A 19,132-nucleotide genomic window follows, 5' to 3' on the forward strand; every position below is an offset into this window, starting at 1 on the left:
CAGTATTTTTTGCTTACTTGGTTATTCCTTTTCCCCTCCTTTCTTGGGAGAGTGGTTAGTTTGTTCTTGGGAGGCGGCGTTTCCTTGTAATAATTATGGAGCTAGAACAATCTACATATTTCTCCTCTTGTGATCATATCCTTGTGTGTAATATCTCAGTGTAATTCTCTTGGAAGCCAACTGTACACAGCAAGTTAGCAGCACCACACGCCACACACACAAACACACACACATCCAAATATTTTGCAGCAGCACACATACAGATATGCACGTAGCCAGCAATTTAGTAGAAGTGCAGACGACGTGCACGTCAACCCGACTGGCGCCGACAGGACCTTGGAGGCAGGTCCCAGCCTTCTCAGAGTTAGAGAGAATCGAGAGAGAGGAGCAAATGGAAAACAGATATATGAATGAACAGTTATTCTATTGATTGAAGATTGGAGTATTTATACCCAGTTTACAAGGCGGTTACAAAAGGAGGCAGTTGCCAAAAGTGGCACCGACATAGCAGTGATTAATAGTTAATTAACCTAATTAATTAATTCCTAACACTCCCCTAATCAATGCTTGTCTTTGTGAATATACATCATCTTGATAGACTCCTCCTAGTATGTATTTGCCTTGAACGTTCATCATCTTCATCTTGAAAGTCTCCTCCAAAAACCCTGTGGGAAAAATATGAGGAGAATAGTGCAGATATGTTGCTAAAACTCCTTTAAACCCAGTGGGAAAAATAAAAAGGAGAAAATGATGCAACATATAATGATTATTGTCTTTTGATAACTCATATGATAAAAACCTTTGAAGAAGGAGAAAAATCATCGATGAGTTTAGAGAACAATTAATATGTCTTGAGTACTTTCTTTAAAAACCCCGATAGGGAAAAAAGAAAGTATGACATGCCTCGTTAAAAACCGTTATGAGAAACTTTGAGAGAAAACTCATAAAGGAAAAGAGTGTGATTATATATGCCATCGAAAACTCCTTTAAAACCCAATGGGAAAAATATAAGGAGAAAATGATATGACATATATGAACACTTGTATCTATATTGTCTCATTAAAAACCTTTTATGAGAAACCATTAGGGAAAAACTCGTGAAGGGAAAAAGAGTACAATATATGTAATCTGATGTTTGTTAACAGGTTATACTTTGGGAGATTACTCCCCCTGAACTTTGCAAATCTGGAGGATGTCTCATATCAATTACATTGACATGATCATGACATTATGAATAATATGTCGGTTTTTCCAATATTTTGTTTGCAAACTATTTCATCACTTTTCTATAATTCATGAGGATAAGTGATCTCGAGCAATGTGCTTTGTGATATTGCTCTTCATATAACCTGTATGTATTGAGTAATACAAGTGGTAGCATCTTGATAAATCAAGTTATGTTACTCTGATGAATCTCAACCACATGGTTTTGAGTGTGGTTAATCATTCTGCTAAGCCAACCATATTTTCAATGCCTTTAGATAAAGTAATTATGTCAGAATGATAAGGGGAAGTAGCCATTAAATTCTATTTATATGAATTCCATAAGAAGGCTATTCCATCAAATTCAGTCATTGATATGGCTTTGTTGGGATCAAGTAAAGAGCCAATATCATGGTCAAATCTTGATTTTCCTGATGGAATTGTTCAAGATTTATTATGAACTTGAGATATAAGTTAATATTCCTCATATCGACCATATACGTTTTGTTGGTGTGATATATCCACATTGAACTTCTCAAATATGTTTTGGATATATGTAGACTGATATATATTCTTGAGAGAATGCTCAAGTTGTAAACTTAAGCTAAATTTGGTTTAATCCAAATTTTCCGCCTTGAGATGATTTTGTATATGTTTAGGTCTTCTATAGACATTGATGATGAAGTCATCGATATACACTAAGTGATATAAGGAAAACAAATTTTGGATTTCCTTATTAACACAGAAGTAATCATCATTCTTTGAGTAATCCCTTTGAAGAAGGAACTCATTTAGTCGGTAGTACCATATGATTTCCGACTATTTCAAGTCATAGAGTGACTTTGAAGTTTTACACAAAACATGCTACGATTTATCTTTGGATTCGGAATTTTAAGCCCTTCAGGAACTTTAAAATAGATATCTGAAATGAGTGATCCATATGAGTATGTAGTCACTGCATCCATTAACTGCATGGTATTATTCGTACTGCCTATGATATTTAGTATCGAAACATAATTCCACTAATACCAGAAGGGTATGTCACATCGTGATCGATGTCGGATCTCTGCGTGAACCCTTTTGCTACAAGCCTCGCTTTCTCACCACCTCATTGACTTTGTCTATGAATGAGAAGTTTTTAGTATTCCATATGGAAGATACTTATGAGGAGTAGGTATTACTGCAGTAAATACCACTCATTTGTTGAGCGAGTGCTATCCTTCATTACTTGCTTCCTTTTTATGTGAACCAATATGAGTGCAAGAGGCACTCTACCACGGATTTTGGTTCTGGGCCCAAAAGGTTTTAGCAATTTGAGAAGAAATATATGTCGACAAATGTAGTCTTTAGTTTATATGATCCTGATGGAATCATTGAAGTTTGTGGATAAAATATGTACTCCTTTTTAACTCCTTGTGATTTCCTACAACAAATGGAGTCAAGGTGTTTCGATGTCCCGGCACCAAAACATTTGTGCACCTTTATGCCGGGCATTGGATGATGAGCATCCAGTGAGGTGTCTTTCAACTTGATGTTGAATTACATTTACTAGTTGAGGATGTGATTTCCTCTGTTTCCGCGGAAGCATATGAGAAGTTATATCTCGTATTGTCAGATTTTCTCCCCTCTTGCTCTCATTTGGGGAGAAGAGTGGTTTATCAGGTACCTCCACTCTTCTGACACTTTACTGCAGGAATATATAATTTAGTAACACCTTGTCATCAGTAAATGTATGTGGCAGATTTGCAATGTGTTGCAAATATATAATTCTCTAAACTTCTAGTTCAGATTCTTTGAGACGTGGATATAAGGATTGAATGTCAATAACATTTCTAATTTATTTTTTCGGCATTCTTTGTGGTACTTATCTCCCCCTAATGCCGAAAATATCCTTATTGCTGATGCAATCAGCGTACGGACTATGAATAATTTTGATTGACGGATAAATTATTATTCCTCACATAGATCCCTGATTTTCTGTGAGTGCCCATTGATGTATGCTGGAGTGGTGATATCGGTATGTAACCGAATTATCGCAGATGGGAAATACTTTGTTGATTTCCACGTAGTTACTACAAGGGGAAAGTAGTATGAAATGCAGTTGGTATGATTTAGATCATACTTACGGTGTGTAAGGCCGTATGTGTCCAGCAAGAGGCTGGTAAATTTACAATTCTTTAAGATTGGTCATGTAATTCATTTCACTATCTTTGATAAGAAATTTAGTTAAACCATTCTGGGTATGTACATAGAGTACAAAAATATAATCGGACATTGCTTGTGAAATGATTTCAATGACATTGTCCATTCGAATGGGTTTTTCGATCCTGTTTTCAGGAGAATTTGCTCCTACTTTGATAAGTTGAGCAATTTATTTAGTAAGATCATGCATGTTTGTGTGTGATAAGAGACACACTTGAAATCATTTTATAAATGTTCCTATGAGTACCATGAAGTATCTAAATAATTCCACATAATGGTTAACTAATCCACATATGTCTTCTTAATGTATTCAAGGAAGATTGAGTGGCTCATTTAGAATTTTAAGGTGAGAGTGCCTTAAAACTGATTTCCCCTATGGCACATGTAGTGCGCATAAAATCTGATGATTTGGGATATTTTGCAACTTGTTAAGTTGTGACCAACAGAATTGTCAATAATTTTCTAATCATCCCCAAACCAGGATGGATAAGTCTATCAAAATAGACATTTAATTTATTAATATTTAGAAAATTATTTCGTACGCAACAATACTAAGTATGAATTTAACCATGCTATCAAATTTATTAAATATTGTATCCAAGTGATGGGATATTGAATATCCTACTACATGTAGTAGTACAAGTACAGGTTAATGCTATTTTTGGGAATAATTAGGAGATTACCTAAGGTCTCCGATATTATTGAGTGCAAATGAGTTCATCCTCCATTTTCTGCACTAGATTTTGGTCCTCCTTCTGATGAAGATTCTGAGAACAATTTTTTACCAGAATCTGGTTGTTATTTGCAAATTTTCAAATTTATCCCATTGAACTTATTTGCCTTCTAATAAATTTGTGATGTGGTTCGACCATATGTTTGAGGGTTTGGTAATCATAGGTACAATATTTATATAACCACGCATCTGATAAACTTGAGAGTTGTCTTTTGATCATTTGAAAATGACCGATTCTTATTAAGAGATAATTTCGTCTTTGGTTGTCTATTAGCCTCCACTTTACTTCGAATTCCTCATAGTTCTATTTTGTGACAACTAACTTGCATACTATTCTCGATACTAGCATGAATTTTAAATTATGGTATAGCACCCATTGGGTGAATCTGATGATTTTAAGAAATTCCATGTTTCTTGATCATAAAAAAAGGTAGTACCATCTTAAGAGGATGTAAAGTGCATTAAGGGCTTTTCAACTGGATCTGTATATAGGAAAATATTTGATCACGAGATCTCAACTTAAAGTTGATTAAAGTGACAGAATTGTGAGATGCAATAGACTTGATGTTTTGAAATCAAATGGGTGATCAATCGTGATGTGCTCATGGCAGCATGTTTCTCTCAAGGGAAAAATTGTAGTGAATAAATATTCATCCATAATTACTTAGTTTGAGAACTAAGTGAAGTTGATGACATATAAAATGCAACATGTATATACTTAGCTATCAAGAGAATAGCCATTGCAGAAGGTGGAGTTGTAGTGGCAATAGGCCACGGGTGGACACAATGACTGATGTCATGAATCATCTTAAAATAAATACTCCCACCTAATCTTGAATTTAGTGCATTTGGAAATGTCAGGCATGTGTTACATGAAAATACTCATGGCCAAGATGATCCTTGGTGAACCTGGGTGTATCCTTCAATACAACAGATGTGATGAAACCATTGCTAATGTTTTGGACTTCATTCTTGAGAAAATATGTGACTTCAGAGTCACTGCCAAAACACATAGACTTTTCATGTTTATCATTGGTTAGTCACTATAAAAGTATAACCACAATTTGATGTGGACCTATCAATAGTGTTTGAGACACTCAACAATTTCTATAAATTGTGGTATCCATTTTAATGAATGGACGACACTATAATTAAAATAGTGACATAGGCTCCACTGCCATGTATTTTACCAATGTAATAGAAGGTAATTACTGGTATGTGCAAATATTTGCATAGTTGTCTATGACATATTAAAGCAAAATGAGGCTTGAATAAATGATATTTGTGGAAAATATTTGCCGTTTCAGCATGTAGTGTTCATGCATGAATACCTTTTATTATGAGAGTAAATATCTTTTTTTTAGTGAACAACAACAATTGCTTCAGAGGAGCAATTTTTTTTATGATAGCTGATGCTATACACTCATATGTGTAGACCTCCATTTATATAGAATAACACTTTGAAGATAGTCACCGGATGCGGTGTAGATCTCGCAGTAATAGAAAAACATAGTCTGACTTTTGTCAGTAGATGTTCATAATTCTATTACCTTATGTTATGCAAAATGTATGAAATCACTTTGAAGGTAGTCATCTGTCAAAATGACATGATGTAGACCTTGCAGTAATAGTGGATAGTCTGCAAAATTTGCAGTAGATGCCAGTATTACCTTATGATATATTGGGGTAGTCACATATAATATTAATATTTGGAAGATCACTTCGAAGGTAGTCATCTTATCAAAATGACAAGATGTAGACCTCACAGTACTGATGGATAATCTGCAAATTACGCAGTAGATGCCATCAATACCTTGTGATTCCAAAATATAATATGGTGTAGTCATATTAAGTATAATCCTTGTTTTGAATTTACATCATGATTTGCAAGAGAAAAAAAATCAATTGCAAAACATAGTTGTTGCACTTATTGTAAAGAATAGCACTAATATATTGGGGTCCATTGCAGATGTAATGATCGACCCATCCATCAACATAGCTCAATGCCTTGGGACTCAACCGATATGATATACTACGGTATTAACCAAAATCTAAAACAGTAAGCCTGATGACTTATGTTCATGTAGTATTAAGTCTGATGACTTGTTTGCCAATAAAAGAAACTAGAAGGGCTTAGTCTCAAATGGCCGAAGAGATAAGGTTTCCTATCGTCATCCTCAATGCATCTGGAATCAATCGATTTGTTCGGTATGCACATATAGCACCGGCACCGCCGCTGCGTACCAGTGTAACCGGGAGAAGGAGAGACCGGGGGTGGGCGGGTGGCGCCAGAGGGCTTGCTCGTCCAACGCCGCGCGCCAGAGGGCGCTGCCTGGCGTCGCTGCGTCCTCGGCCGCTAGCTGCGTCGACGTTGCTGTAGTGTCGTGGGCTGGTCGTGCTACCGGTGCCGCCGCGGTGGAGATCGCCGTTCTAGGCGCCGGCCATTGGTTACCCCGAGGACACGCCGCTTGTACTGGAGGGTATGCCGCGCCGTGGTCGTGCTCCGCCTGAGGGAGGAGCGCCGCGTCGAATGCTGCATCCGAGAGGTGGAGGACGCCGTCGTCGCCAAACGCCGAGGTACGCTCGCTGGGGCTTCTTCCCTTCTTTTCTCTTGTTCTTGATGCAGATTCTTCTATTCTTCTTGATTGAGAATTTCTTCCTATTTTCGTTTGAGTAGCGATCAATCCATCTCACCACGAGCATACGCCCGATGAAGCGATTTGCAAAACAGAATTTGTTATTAGATTTTTGATTGATTGCAAGAAGACAAAAACAAATTGAAGAATGTCCTGATCCAGTTTTCCTCTTTTACAGAAGCATGTCCATTGATTACTGCTGTGGACGGGAATATGGCTAATCGAATCGGCGGCATTCTTCTCTTCTCCTGTGGCCATTTCTCAGCGGAGAGCAAAAGTGCTGATAACGTGTTGGAGAGAATCGAGAGAGAGGAGCGAATGGAAAACAGATATATGAATGAACAGTTATTCTATTGATTGAAGATTGGGGAAATATACCCAGTTTACAAGGCGGTTACAAAAGGAGGCAGTTGCCAAAAGTGGCACCGACATAGCAGTGATTAATAGTTAATTAACCTAATTAATGAATTCCTAACACTCAGATCAAACGGCACCACCGCAGTCGCTACAAAGCCGTGCGACTCCTTTTGTCGCTCGCCGTGTGGTGCTCGAGCTCCACCTTAATTCGTGCCTCCGCCAGCATTGGGCCTCCCCTAACCGATCTCTCTCCCCAACGCTCTACCATCGTGGTCACCGCTTCGCTGCACCACTGCTCTGCGGCATCTCGCGCACTGAGCCTCGCCACATGAGCTCCCTCGCGTGACTGCCGACGACCCACCCAACCCGCTCACCTTGAACCTCCCGACCGGCTGGCCGCTGCGCCGGCAGATCGACCCGGATGGCCGGCTTCCAAGCCTTGGATACTTCCTCTTTCTCGCGTGGCCACCGGCAATCCATCCACCATGGCCGCCTTCGACCCGAGCCTCTGCATCGTCCTCTGATAGCTCAGCAACATGAAGCGACCGATCCGACTCGGTGACGATCTGGTCATGCTCGCGCGGCCCTCAGGAATCCTCTTCGGATCCCCGGCTACCACCCCACACATCCTGCACGTCTTCCTCGCCTGGGTCAGTCATCGGCGTCTGCCACCTCTTCCCATATAATCTTTCCGGCGTCCCGCTCGGCTCCAACGTCGTCCTGCTTGTCTTCCTCGCATGCTTCGAGCTGGGTGACACACACCACCGTTCGCATCTACCGCCTCATCTAGTTATAATCTCACCGGCGCTCGGTTTTATTCGCTCGACGGCGCTAAACTTCCTCCAAAGAAAATCGAGTGGATTATAATTTATAAAGCATCTGGTCTCCTTGTATTTTGGGATAAGTTTCCTAGTTATGTTAAAGTTACATATATACGCGCCAGGCAAGCCGACTTGCAGGAGTACTGATGAATATAGAACTAACCTAATTCTTCGGCCAGGTTGATTTTTAGGACTCCTAGCTAGCTCATAATTATCTTGCCAGGTCGATCGCTACGACTCCTACCTGGTCTACTAGTTTGCATGTTTGTTTTTTCCGATTGGACCTAGCTGGTCAGGTTTCTGCGAAACGTTCATATATCCTTTCAAATTCGACCCGTCAATTTGTATGTTTACAGTTTTGTTAAAGCACATCTAGATGTATCATAAGTATTGCACATCTAAATTTTATGTCATTGATCTTACATCGAGATTCGTGTGGATTTTTTTTTCCTTTTCCTTTTTATATGCTTGATTCACTCAGTTAGATGTGCAATAACTAGAGCACATCTAGATGTGCCCTAGACACACCCGTTTACAATTTAACACAAAATTGATGAATATAAAACGACGACGGATGAAGAACTATGAAAGCCTCCGTCCTTTATTATTACTAGCACATATGCCCGTACGTTGTAACGGGAAAAATTGATATTTTGTGCAAGTATAATGTCCTACAGCACCGGATTAACTATAAAGAACATGCTGCAACGTAGCATTCTTTTACAAAATGAACATAAAAAAATACGTTGCAATTTAGCCATGTTCATATTTTCTTTGCCGGGGATAATCCCCCACTGATTCCATTTAAGTATAATCATTTTTAATAGCATTCAAGTATAATCCTTTCATTAATTACCATGACGTCCTCATCCGTTTTAGTCGGGAATCAAATCCTTCCTTTTCTAATTTAGTAGCCCCAACACATTGGATCCTTCCTTTTAAGTATCCTACTTTTTACCTCAAATCCTTCATGTAAAAGTTATTAACATCACAATCTTTTTTTTAGTTATTCCACCGATTTACCCATAATCCTTTTTTAATTAACCACATCCATTTAAATATTCTACAATTTATTAACACCACATTCTTTTTTTAGTTATTCCACCGATTTACCCATAATCCTTTTTTTAATTAATCACATCCATTTAAATATTCTATTTAAGTCTACAATCCTTCCTTTATTAGCTCATTCGCTTAATTAGCTCGCCCTAAATATGATGACTGTCACTCGTATATTTAGAGCGAGTTGGGTTAGTAAATATAAAAGGTGCATAGATTGTCCCACAATGTTGATTTATTTTGACCCAATTATTTTTCGCGATCTCTATGAAAGCACATAAAAGACCCATCAACATACAAGTACCTGGCCCAAATTGTTTAGCGTGTGTAAACCAAACGAAAAGGACTAAACCAAATCAAGAATACCTATTCCCTTTAATAATAATAAAAAGGTAAAGATAAAGATACAGATATTGTTCTAGATTTTTATTCGAAATATTCATGAGCCTGTTACGATGGAGACAGGGAGCGCGCGCGCACCCAGCCTAACTTTAACTCTGGATCAGATCTTCATCACCTGCCTCTTCTTGATCCTGGCTTTGAAGCCGTTCTTCATGTGGAGAACGATGGATATCTTGGGCTCGATGACGTGCCCCGGCACGACGTCCACCTCGAAGTTCCTCACCACGGCGGCCGCCACGGCCTTGAGCTGCACGAACGCCATGTCCTTGCCGAGGCAGGTCCGCGGCCCGGAGTTGAAGGAGATGAACTTGTACGACGGCACGTACCGCAGCTTGCCGTCCTCCCCGATCCACCGCTCCGGCCGGAACTCCCGGCAGTCCTTGCCCCACACGGCCTCCATCCTCCCCATCGCGTACAGCGACACAAAGATCTTGTCCCCTGGCCGCACCTCGTGCCCGCTCGGCAGCGCCTCGGCGGCGACCACGCCCTTGTGCTCAAACGGCACCGGCGGGTACAACCGGAGCGACTCGCACAGGGCCGCGTGCAGGTACACCAGCCGGCCGAGCTCGTCCGGGTCGAAGGTCACCATGCCGTCCAGGGTGGTGGTGGTGGTCTTGATGGTGTCGAGCTCTGCGAGGATCTTGGACACCACGCCCGGGTTCCTGGTGAGGAGGTAGAAGAACCAGGTCAGCGCCGACCCGGTCGTGTCCCGGCCGGCGATCATAAGGTTCATGGTCGTGTCCCGGAGGAATACGTCGACGACCGTGCCGCTGCCGGCGTCGTCGTCGTCGTCGTCAATGTAGGAGGAGAGCAGGTCCGCGGAGTCCTCGATCCCGCCTCTGGCCTTCACCGCCTGCCGCCGCTTGGCGATCGTGTCGCCGATGAACCGGTCGATGTCGCGCCAGGCCAGCGCCATCTTCCGCTCGTACCCGACCCCGAGCCGCCGCAGCAGCTTCCACCACGACAGCGGGAGCAAGTTGCGGACGACGATCACATCCATGGCGTCATCTATGGCGCGCGCGAATGGCACCTCCGGAAAGCCGACGGCCAGGCAGCCAGGGTCGACGCCGAAGACCAGTGTGGTTGTAATGTCGAACGTGAGCCTGAGGAACACGTCCTGCAGGTCGCACTCGCCGGCGCCGACGCCTGCGACGCGGGCTAGCAGCGGGAGCAGGTCGCGCTCGACCTTGCGGCGGCTGCAGCGGGACACGAAGGCTCGGAACCGAGGCCCGGACATGAGCAGCTGCGCCTTGGCACGCTGGCGGCGCCAGGAGTCGCCGTCGGCGTTGAAGATACCACCGCCGAAAATGTCCATGATCTGGGCAAACTCGGGGCCCTTGGGGTAGTTGGGGAAGTTGGAGGTGAAGACGTGGCGAACGTTGGCCGGATCGGCGGTGGTGAAGAGCTGCATCCTTGAGCGCGGCGGGCCGGCGAAGCGGAAGCTGAGCGGGCTGGCGACGAGGACGGAGGTGACCCAGTCGTGGAGGCGCGGCAGGTTGGCGAAGAGCGCCGGGAGCATGCCCACCAGCGGCCAGTCCAGCGGGAGCGCTGGGTTATTGCGCTTGGACCTGACGTGGAAGCAGTAAAACAAGACGAAGCAGAGCGAGGCGAGAGTAAGCTCGAGGTAGGAGACGGACGCCATTGCTGCAGCGTTGCAAGGGCACCTGCACCTGCACGGACAGGACCGAATTGGTCGAGATGGAGGAGCGTGGCAGCCGCCAATGGTGGTGTAGAGTTGAAAGCCTCTGCCAAGTGCCAGCATCCATTTAAGGACTGGACGGGCGGAACACTGTCCACGTCGCGGCACGGTACGGTGTACCATAGCTAAGTAGCCTAGTATCGTTCCAACTGAATTCTGCCCATCATAGCTACTATTAGTTCTGTTGGGTGTGATCAATTCTGGCGCTGCACGTGAATCCAGAGATCACAGTTTGGTTTCCACGAGGATTTTTCTCTGGTACACATTTTTTTCACCCGGCATTGCGGATGGCCGAACCGGTTATTGGAAAATACCAGAAATTTCTGTTTCAGAATTGCTAAATTACATCCAGAAGATTTATTTTTTTGGCGGATTGCATCCAGATGGTTTTTAACAATGCTACATCTTGTCGAGTATATTAGCAATTTTTCGGTTAATTTAATCTGTGAATAAATCATGAACATTGAATTGAAAGAATTAATAACATACTGATTACAATCTAGATAAGCATATACTAGACATATAGTAGAAATATCTACGTGCACAACTAGTACTGTCAAGACAGAAAGGAACAGCAGCGGGGTAAATGAGTTATACCCTTCAGTAGGCCAGTCAGAAGCCGCGGCGGTCTTCTTCTCGGTGGCGGAACGATCGACATCATTGGCGGTGGACATGGTGATGACGCGGAACGTAGACAATGCAGTGGATGTGGACGAACGGCAGTGAGCAGTCGCGTAACAGTCGCTTCACAAAAACCTAATTGCCTCCCTCCCGTACAGAATCTGGAGAGCCAGTGTTTCGGAGGACTACTCTCTCGTTAACCGTGTGCGCGGTGAACGGGAGGGATCACCGGCGGCAGCAAAAGGACTGACCGTGACCGTGGAGCAGATGTGATATGTTCTTTGTGGCGGCTAGGGTTGACCGACGCCTCCAATATATAGGCGTGGCTGAGTGAAGAGACGTGGGTTGGACCCATGTCTGAATCATTAACAGCAGCCCACGATCTGACATCTCAGATCATGGCCCGACTATCAAAGACTCTCCATTCCTGACAAGCAAAAATAAGTGCATAGGTGTGAGCTCGGCTCGGCTAGGCTCATTCCCGCAACACACGGCGCGGCGCGATGTGGCGAGCGGCGGAGGAGGAGCGTACATAACCACTTCTCTTCTCAAGTTTTAATATCATGTAAAAGCGAATTCCTTATAAAGAGGTCTAAGTCCTTTTCAACTAGTGTGGTATGGTACTAAACTTTTCAACTAGTGTGGTATGGAGTAACCTACATGGGTCCTTGTAGATTTACGCCGCGCTGTCAGTTGAGGATGGGAAAGCGGTTCTTCACCGTGTTCGTGGCTTACGAGAGAGAAAACTGGTTGAGGATGGGAAAACGGTTCTTCGCCCTGTTCGTGGCTTAGGCCGTGTACAATGGAAGGTGCTTAGGGAGATGCTTAGTAAAATAAACTGAGTTTTTTAAGCATTGATGTTTATTTTTACATGATAGACGCTTAATTAAGCATCTACTCTCTACAAATAAGCACCAGTGCTTAGAGAAAAATTGCTTTATTTCTCTAAGCATCTACTCCAAGCACCTTGCATTGTATAGGGCCTAACGGGAGAGAAAGTTGTGTCGCTGCAAAGTGCCGGGGCGCACTACCGGAAAACGGGCATACTCTGACGGCCAAACCTATGCCTATGGCTGCCGTCGGCCTAGTTTGAGATATGCCGACAGCCCAGTCCTGGCCGTCGGCTTACACTGGCCGTCGGGTTACGTGGATCTATGCCGACGGCCGCCGTCGGCACAGAACGGCCGTCGACCTAGCCGCAGACATGCCGACAGCAGCCGTCGACATAAATCAGCCGTCGATATAACTGTGGGCCCGGCGACCCCGCCCGTGACTAGCGGCTAACGCCGTCAAACCTATGGCGACGGTCGGGATGGGCGGCCGTCGGCATATCTCCGCATGCCACATCACCGATCCGCGGCGTAGGTATGCCGACGGTATGCCGACGGCAGCCGTCGGCATATCTGCCACGTCACCGATCCGCGGCACGGCGCCCACCAGAACTCTGTCGTATCTATGCCGACGGCATAGATTCCATCTATGCATACGGCTTTGCCGTAGGCATAGCACTGCCACCAGGAGTACCACGGAACGCCACGTGGCAGAGGTACACCGACGGCTAGGCCGTCGGCGTACCTCTGCCACATGGCGTCCCATGACTCGCCCGCGCTTTTGACGGCGCCGTCCGTTGCCGTCAGACGGAAAAACACTGCCGACGGCTAAACTATGCCGACGGCTGACCCCGTCCGTCGGCATAGGCCCCTATGCCGACGGCTATACTACGCCGACGGTCTGACAAGACTACGCTGACGATATCTACGCCGACGGGTCTATGCCGACGGCAGCCGTAGGCATAGATCTATGCCGACGACAAAGGACCTATGCCGACGGCCCCTGGTCGTAGGCATAGACCGCGAGTCCGGTAGTGGCGGTACAGTTGTGCACACCAGTTTTACCGTTTCTTTATTTCTCTTCTCATTTTTCCTTTTGGGTTTTGGGTTTTCAAAGGGTTTTTATATTATTTATATTTTATTCTGGTTTGTTTAGGTTTTTGATGTTTTTTTTCTTTTTTCCTTTCTTTTTTAGTTTTTAGTTTTATTTTATTTTTTATTTTAACAAATTCATTGTTTTTAACGAGAAACTTTCAATCTATTCATCATTAATCATGACAGTATAAAGAACAACAGAGGGTAAAAATTACAACCATGTCTGTGGACCACCTAGCGACGACTACAAGCACTGGAGAGAGCCGAAGGCGCGCCGCCGTCATCGCCCCTCCCTCGCCGGAGCCAAGTAAACCTTGTTGTAGTAGACAGTCGGGAAGTCGTCGTGCTAAGGCCCAATAGGACCAACGCACCAGAGTAGCAACCATCGCCAATGAAGAAAGTCGTAGATCAGAAGGATCAAACCTGTAAACACCTAAACGAAGACGAACGAAGACCAGATTCAAATAGATCCCCGAAGACTAGCACCGACCGAATCCCGCAAGATCCGATGGAGACAAACTTCCATACGCCCTCCAACGATGCTAGACACACCATGGGGACGGGGATAAAACATGTGAGACATCATTCCTACTAAGGGACATCGCCGCCGCTACACAACCCCAACCAAGACGCTGACTCTAACAAGAACGAGAACGGGTCCCTCCTGCCGGCGGGGGACCGACCAAGGACGCAGCCAGGATTTGACCATAGGCGGGCGAAGACAACGGCACTAGAGATTTTTTAGGTTAACACGCTTTCCACTAATTTCTTAACAGAATTAACCGGCCTGTTATAGTGATAAGAGGAAAAAGAGAGAAAATCTGAGCACTAATAGAAAGACAACGACACAAGAGATGTAGATTCGTCAAATTTTATTAGTGACATTTTCAATAGGAGCTTGCGTATCAATTAAATTACGCTTGGGCTATTACCTTGGTTCTTGGAATCATCATATTCGCCATTTTCTCTAAAGGGGCATGCTTGAAAAAGTAACCACCTGATGCAATCAACAGAAAATAATTAATAGACATCATGTATTAAGAAATTATAAATTTCTTGAAAAATAAACAATTCTTGCTTACCTCATAGCATCAATGGAAGTCTTTAGCCTTAGTTAGGATTAGGCTGGTTCACTTCACTAGATTGTACTGTAGCATCATGTTTCGGTGGTTGAGAGCTTGAACCAAGTGGTTTGAAAATTTTATGTATGGATTCGGCTCTTTTTCTCTTCATATCTTCACAAGCACTAATACTTAAATGAAAATCTTATACTTGATGATTAATGCTTATAGTTTGTATGATTATACTTCTATAGTTTTTGAAGGCATGAACCAATCTCGTGTGAGAACAGATTACCTTTCCCCCTTGTATTGTTGTCGCTCAGCCGCCGTGTGTACGGGCCGACGACAATGGGCAACGGGCAACATGTCTATGGATCAACGCGATGACACTTCCCTGTCCTGACGTCCCCTATCCTTCTCCGCTTATCGACAGTGGCGCGATGGAGAGATCTGATCAGAGCGGCCACCAGGTAAGTCTCGATCTCAGCAGCGGGTGGCGGCTTGGAAACGAACAGACTACCTCGCGATATGTGGATTCGTTCGTGCTGTAACTAACAGGGGCTCTTTGTTTTCCACGATGGCCTGTTTGGCATTTTTGTGCTCCATATCTAATGGGCTGTACCAACTCAAAAAAAATCTAATGGGCTGTACTAGTACATGGGCTTGAGGATGGGGGAGGCGAAGCAGGTTACCCCCCCTAGAATCGTCCCTGGGACCGACATCCTCCACACCTCCATGGCCAAGAAGTCATCGGAGATGGGACGGACCGGCGGTAACACTGATGGGAGGAGAAGAGCTTTTCTTATGGAGAAGGAAAGATATCTGATGGGTCTGACGCCAGATTGTTTTGCGGAAAAGAACATGCAGTTTGCAAGCCGCGATGGCTTAGGAGTTAAGATATATGGTAACAATTTTTATTCATTCAAACATGGTGAACATTTTTAAAATAAATGGTAAGCATTTTTTAATATATGATTATTATTTTAATATATAAAGAATAGTTTTGTATATCTATGAACATTTTGAAATATATAATGTAATTGTTTAATGTGTATTTTATTTTAATAGTAGTTTTTTAGGTATTTAGCACCATAAAAAGAATTCAACAACTGAAAAGGAAAAAAAAGACTGCACGTTGTTTTGGCAGCTGAGTTATTGGCCTGTGTAGGCCACTACAGGGAGAATGGAGCAAAATTGACACACAAAATTGAGAGTAAAATACGGAAGTGCTAGGCGTCGGCCCGTGGATAATAAGAAAAGATCCACCGCCTCTCCAGCCATTGGATGGACATGGTAATGGTCATCCGATCTATCCACGTGAACAACCACTCATTGCAATAAAAGTGGTGTTGCAGGAGGCCCCCTGCAACAAGGGTGCTGTTGCGGAATTTTTTTACAACAAATGTCGTGTTGCAATTTTTTTTCTCAGTCACCTTTTTGCAACAAAGATCGTGTTGCAATTTTTTTGTAACAAAGGTCATGTTGCAGATTTTTTTTTTAATAGTGGTCTTGTTGCAAATTTGTTCTTCTTCACCTTTTTGCAACGGGGATCATGTTGCAGAATTTTTTGCAACAAAGGGCCATTTGCAGAAATATTTTGTTTGGGACACGTGTTGTTCATAGAAAGCGGATGATGCGTTTGAGTTTTCCGCCGGCTGGACCTAAGATCTTCCCGTAAAATATGGCATGTAAAAGGTGGAATTCAATCCTATTATTTTCTTTTTTTACTAGTTTTATTGGAGATTTAAGAAAATAAATTGAACACACACACGAGTGGTTGACTGAAGTGCATGCATTTTGCATTACCACGCAGCTTATTCGGACACAGAATATCCACCGGTCGTCGTGTACTCAGAAGCTAATGGAGTAGGCCGGCGACTTGTCCGGATTGAACAGCCCAAAGTGGTTCTCTGTCGGTTCCCCTGTCTTCAGGTTCTCGTTGAACATGGCGAACACGTACGTCTCCAACGGCCCGGGCCTCTTGGGCGTGCCATTGCCGACATGTTTGATCAATCCCTGGTTGTATGCCTGCGCGTTCTGCATCGTCGCCCCAAAGCCACTAGCCGACGGCCATCCGCTCTCGGACACGACGACCTTCACCCCCGGTTTGTTGGCGTCCTCCAGCGCGGCATAGATGGAGTCGACCATGGCGTAGAAGAGGTTGGTGTAGGTCAGGCCGTTGCCGTCGTCGTTCACGGTGGTGCCCGGCATGAAGGTGGCGTAGTTGAGCTTGATGTTCTGCGGGTCGCCCTTGTAGGCGAAGTAGGGGTACACGTTGGCCAGCAGCGGCGCGCCGGTGCTCGCCAGGAAGTCCACGATGGGCCCCATGTAGTCAAGGTCCGCGAACACGCCGTTGGAGGGCGGGTAGGTGTCGATGACCACGTCGAACCGCAACGACGTGGACACCTTGACGCTGCCGCCGAGGCCGGCGGCCACGAGCGCCGCCTGTACGTTCTTCATGGCCGGGAGGATGGTCTTCTGGCCGGCGCTGTCCATGACCTCGTTGCCCACGGCGATGTAGCGGAAGGAGACGCCCGGGTAGGGCTGGACGTTGGCCTTGACCCAGGCGGGCGCGGCGGAGGGGTCGTTGGCGAGGCTGGTTAGCGCGCCGTTGCCGACGTCCATGAGGAGGCCGATGCCCGTGCCGCTGAGCGCCTTGAGGACGTTGCTCTCCGGCTCGTAGATCCGCATGGCGTTGATGCCCTTGGATTTGTAGAGCTTAACGACATCGCTGGGCGCCGGCAGGTTGTTGCCGATCACGCCGTTGCAGACGCCGATAGACTGCGCTGAAAAGATTAATGTGCGGCAAGAGCTAGTAATGAGTTTGATTTCTTGTGTACGTCAAAAATACAATAATGAAGCAATTAGTAATATCTGATTCCTGGCATAAATGTTTAGTTATCGTCGGATTAGCTGCCCGGTAAGCACTGCACCCTTTTATGCTCTATAAATATATTTTCATGTATGATTACAACAAAATGCATAGATGTATAGATGCATCTTAAACAATCATGGATATAGTACCTGCTGGAAATGCTGCGAGGGCAACAAGGACGACCAGCGCCTGCACGGCAAGCATGGGAGCAACCCCTTGCTTCGCCATCGACGATCTTAGCTTGGTGTGTATGTGTTGCAACGAAATGCAGTGTATGTATTCTATACCAGGCACAGTCGTCACTTTATATGCAAATTCTCAGCACTGCTATCCCGCAGTTTGGCGCAAGCACACGTTCCGACGTTGGTTCCAGGTCCACCACCAGAGTTTCTTTATTTCTTACCCGTTTCCATTTTCCACCACTAGCATAGCGGCCTGCTGTACGTGCTAAGTGCCAAGCGCATGCGCAACTTGTTCGTTGGCCTGTGGAAACCGGTTGAACGGGGGTCACCATCGGTCCGGCCATATATCGATCGTTGTGGTGATTAATTGACTCAACCCGGCGGGGAGTGATGAGGTCGTCGACGACGTGCCGGTACCGGTCGCTTGCAGAGCTTGGCAATATACATACAGAGAGAGCCGCGCCATGGCTAGCTTGTCTGGCTCGTGGAATTTCCTCGGCGCGCTGACCGCTAACCTGGGCCGTCTCGGGGACTGATGGTGGCCTCGACTATGCGCACTTTGTTGCTTCCTCGAGCAAGTAACATCAACAAGGACTGAGAGTACGCTGCTTCCCCTAGCTCTCGCGACTAGGGTTTCCTTCCTCTGAGGCGACTCGTCCCCTCAATGTTTTACGTCCGATCCCGGCGACCCTCGCAGGGTTTCTCCCTGCACTACGTCGCCTCGTTCGGGATGGCTTCCTTCCGGCGACCCTCGCAGGGTTTCTCCCTGCACTACGTCGCCTCGTTCGGGATGGCCTCCTCCTCGGATGCGAACTCGGCGACCAACGATGGCGGTGGTAGGGGTGGTTATGGTGGCGGCGGCGGTGCAACTGCAGATCCCGATCTGGAAAACTTCTTCGACCAGTTGGATCTCAATGAGGAAGAATTTGATGATGTGGAGATTGATGATGACGACCCGGAAATCGAAGAGAGCGTTCGTTGGTTAGCCCTTGCTAGGGTTCATACCGACAAAACCTTCTCGGCATCAGCCTTTTACAAGGAGATGCGGGCGGCGTGGAATCTAGCGCAGGGAGTCAGATTCCGCCCGGTCGGACCGAACATATTTGTCGTCCAAGCCGCGTGCTTGGGTGACTGGGAGAGGATCATGAAGCAAGGGCCGTGGTTGTTCCGCAACATGGCGGTACTGTTGTGTAAGTACGATGGTTTCAGTCGTGCAGAAGAGGTGGTGTTTGATCACATGCCCATATGGCTCCAGATTCACAAGTTACCAGATCCCTACTGCAAGGATCACATAGTTGAGAAACTGCTGAAGGGAGCGGGGGAGATTTTGGAGATGCGTTTGAATGGCAATACAAG

The 19,132-nt window shown here is 45.2% G+C and overlaps 1 protein-coding gene, 1 long non-coding RNA gene and 1 pseudogene across 2 annotated transcripts; 1 reads left to right on the top strand and 2 right to left on the bottom strand.

Annotated features, from left to right (window-relative positions):
- The first annotated feature begins 6,151 nt into the window (after positions 1–6,151).
- Positions 6,152–7,136, top strand: LOC125546009 (uncharacterized). Its single transcript, XR_007300418.2, has 2 exons — positions 6,152–6,715; positions 6,953–7,136. It is a non-coding gene; the product is annotated as an uncharacterized LOC125546009 (long non-coding RNA).
- A 2,222-nt stretch (positions 7,137–9,358) lies between these two features.
- Positions 9,359–11,175, bottom strand: LOC125549267 (noroxomaritidine synthase pseudogene; annotated as a pseudogene).
- A 5,321-nt stretch (positions 11,176–16,496) lies between these two features.
- LOC125546010 (glucan endo-1,3-beta-glucosidase GIII) lies at positions 16,497–17,903 on the bottom strand. The gene is made up of 2 exons (XM_048710084.1): positions 17,744–17,903; positions 16,497–17,505 (listed from the first exon to the last, which is right to left on the bottom strand). The coding sequence occupies exons 1-2, from the start codon at positions 17,820–17,822 to the stop codon at positions 16,571–16,573; spliced, it is 1,014 nt and encodes a 337-aa protein (XP_048566041.1). The 5' UTR covers positions 17,823–17,903; the 3' UTR covers positions 16,497–16,570.
- Positions 17,904–19,132: the final 1,229 nt, after the last annotated feature.

Source organism: Triticum urartu, chromosome 3A (genome assembly GCF_056163025.1).
Source record: "Triticum urartu cultivar PI428250 chromosome 3A, HENAU_Tu73, whole genome shotgun sequence".
In the NCBI taxonomy this organism is placed as follows: Eukaryota; Viridiplantae; Streptophyta; class Magnoliopsida; order Poales; family Poaceae; genus Triticum; species Triticum urartu.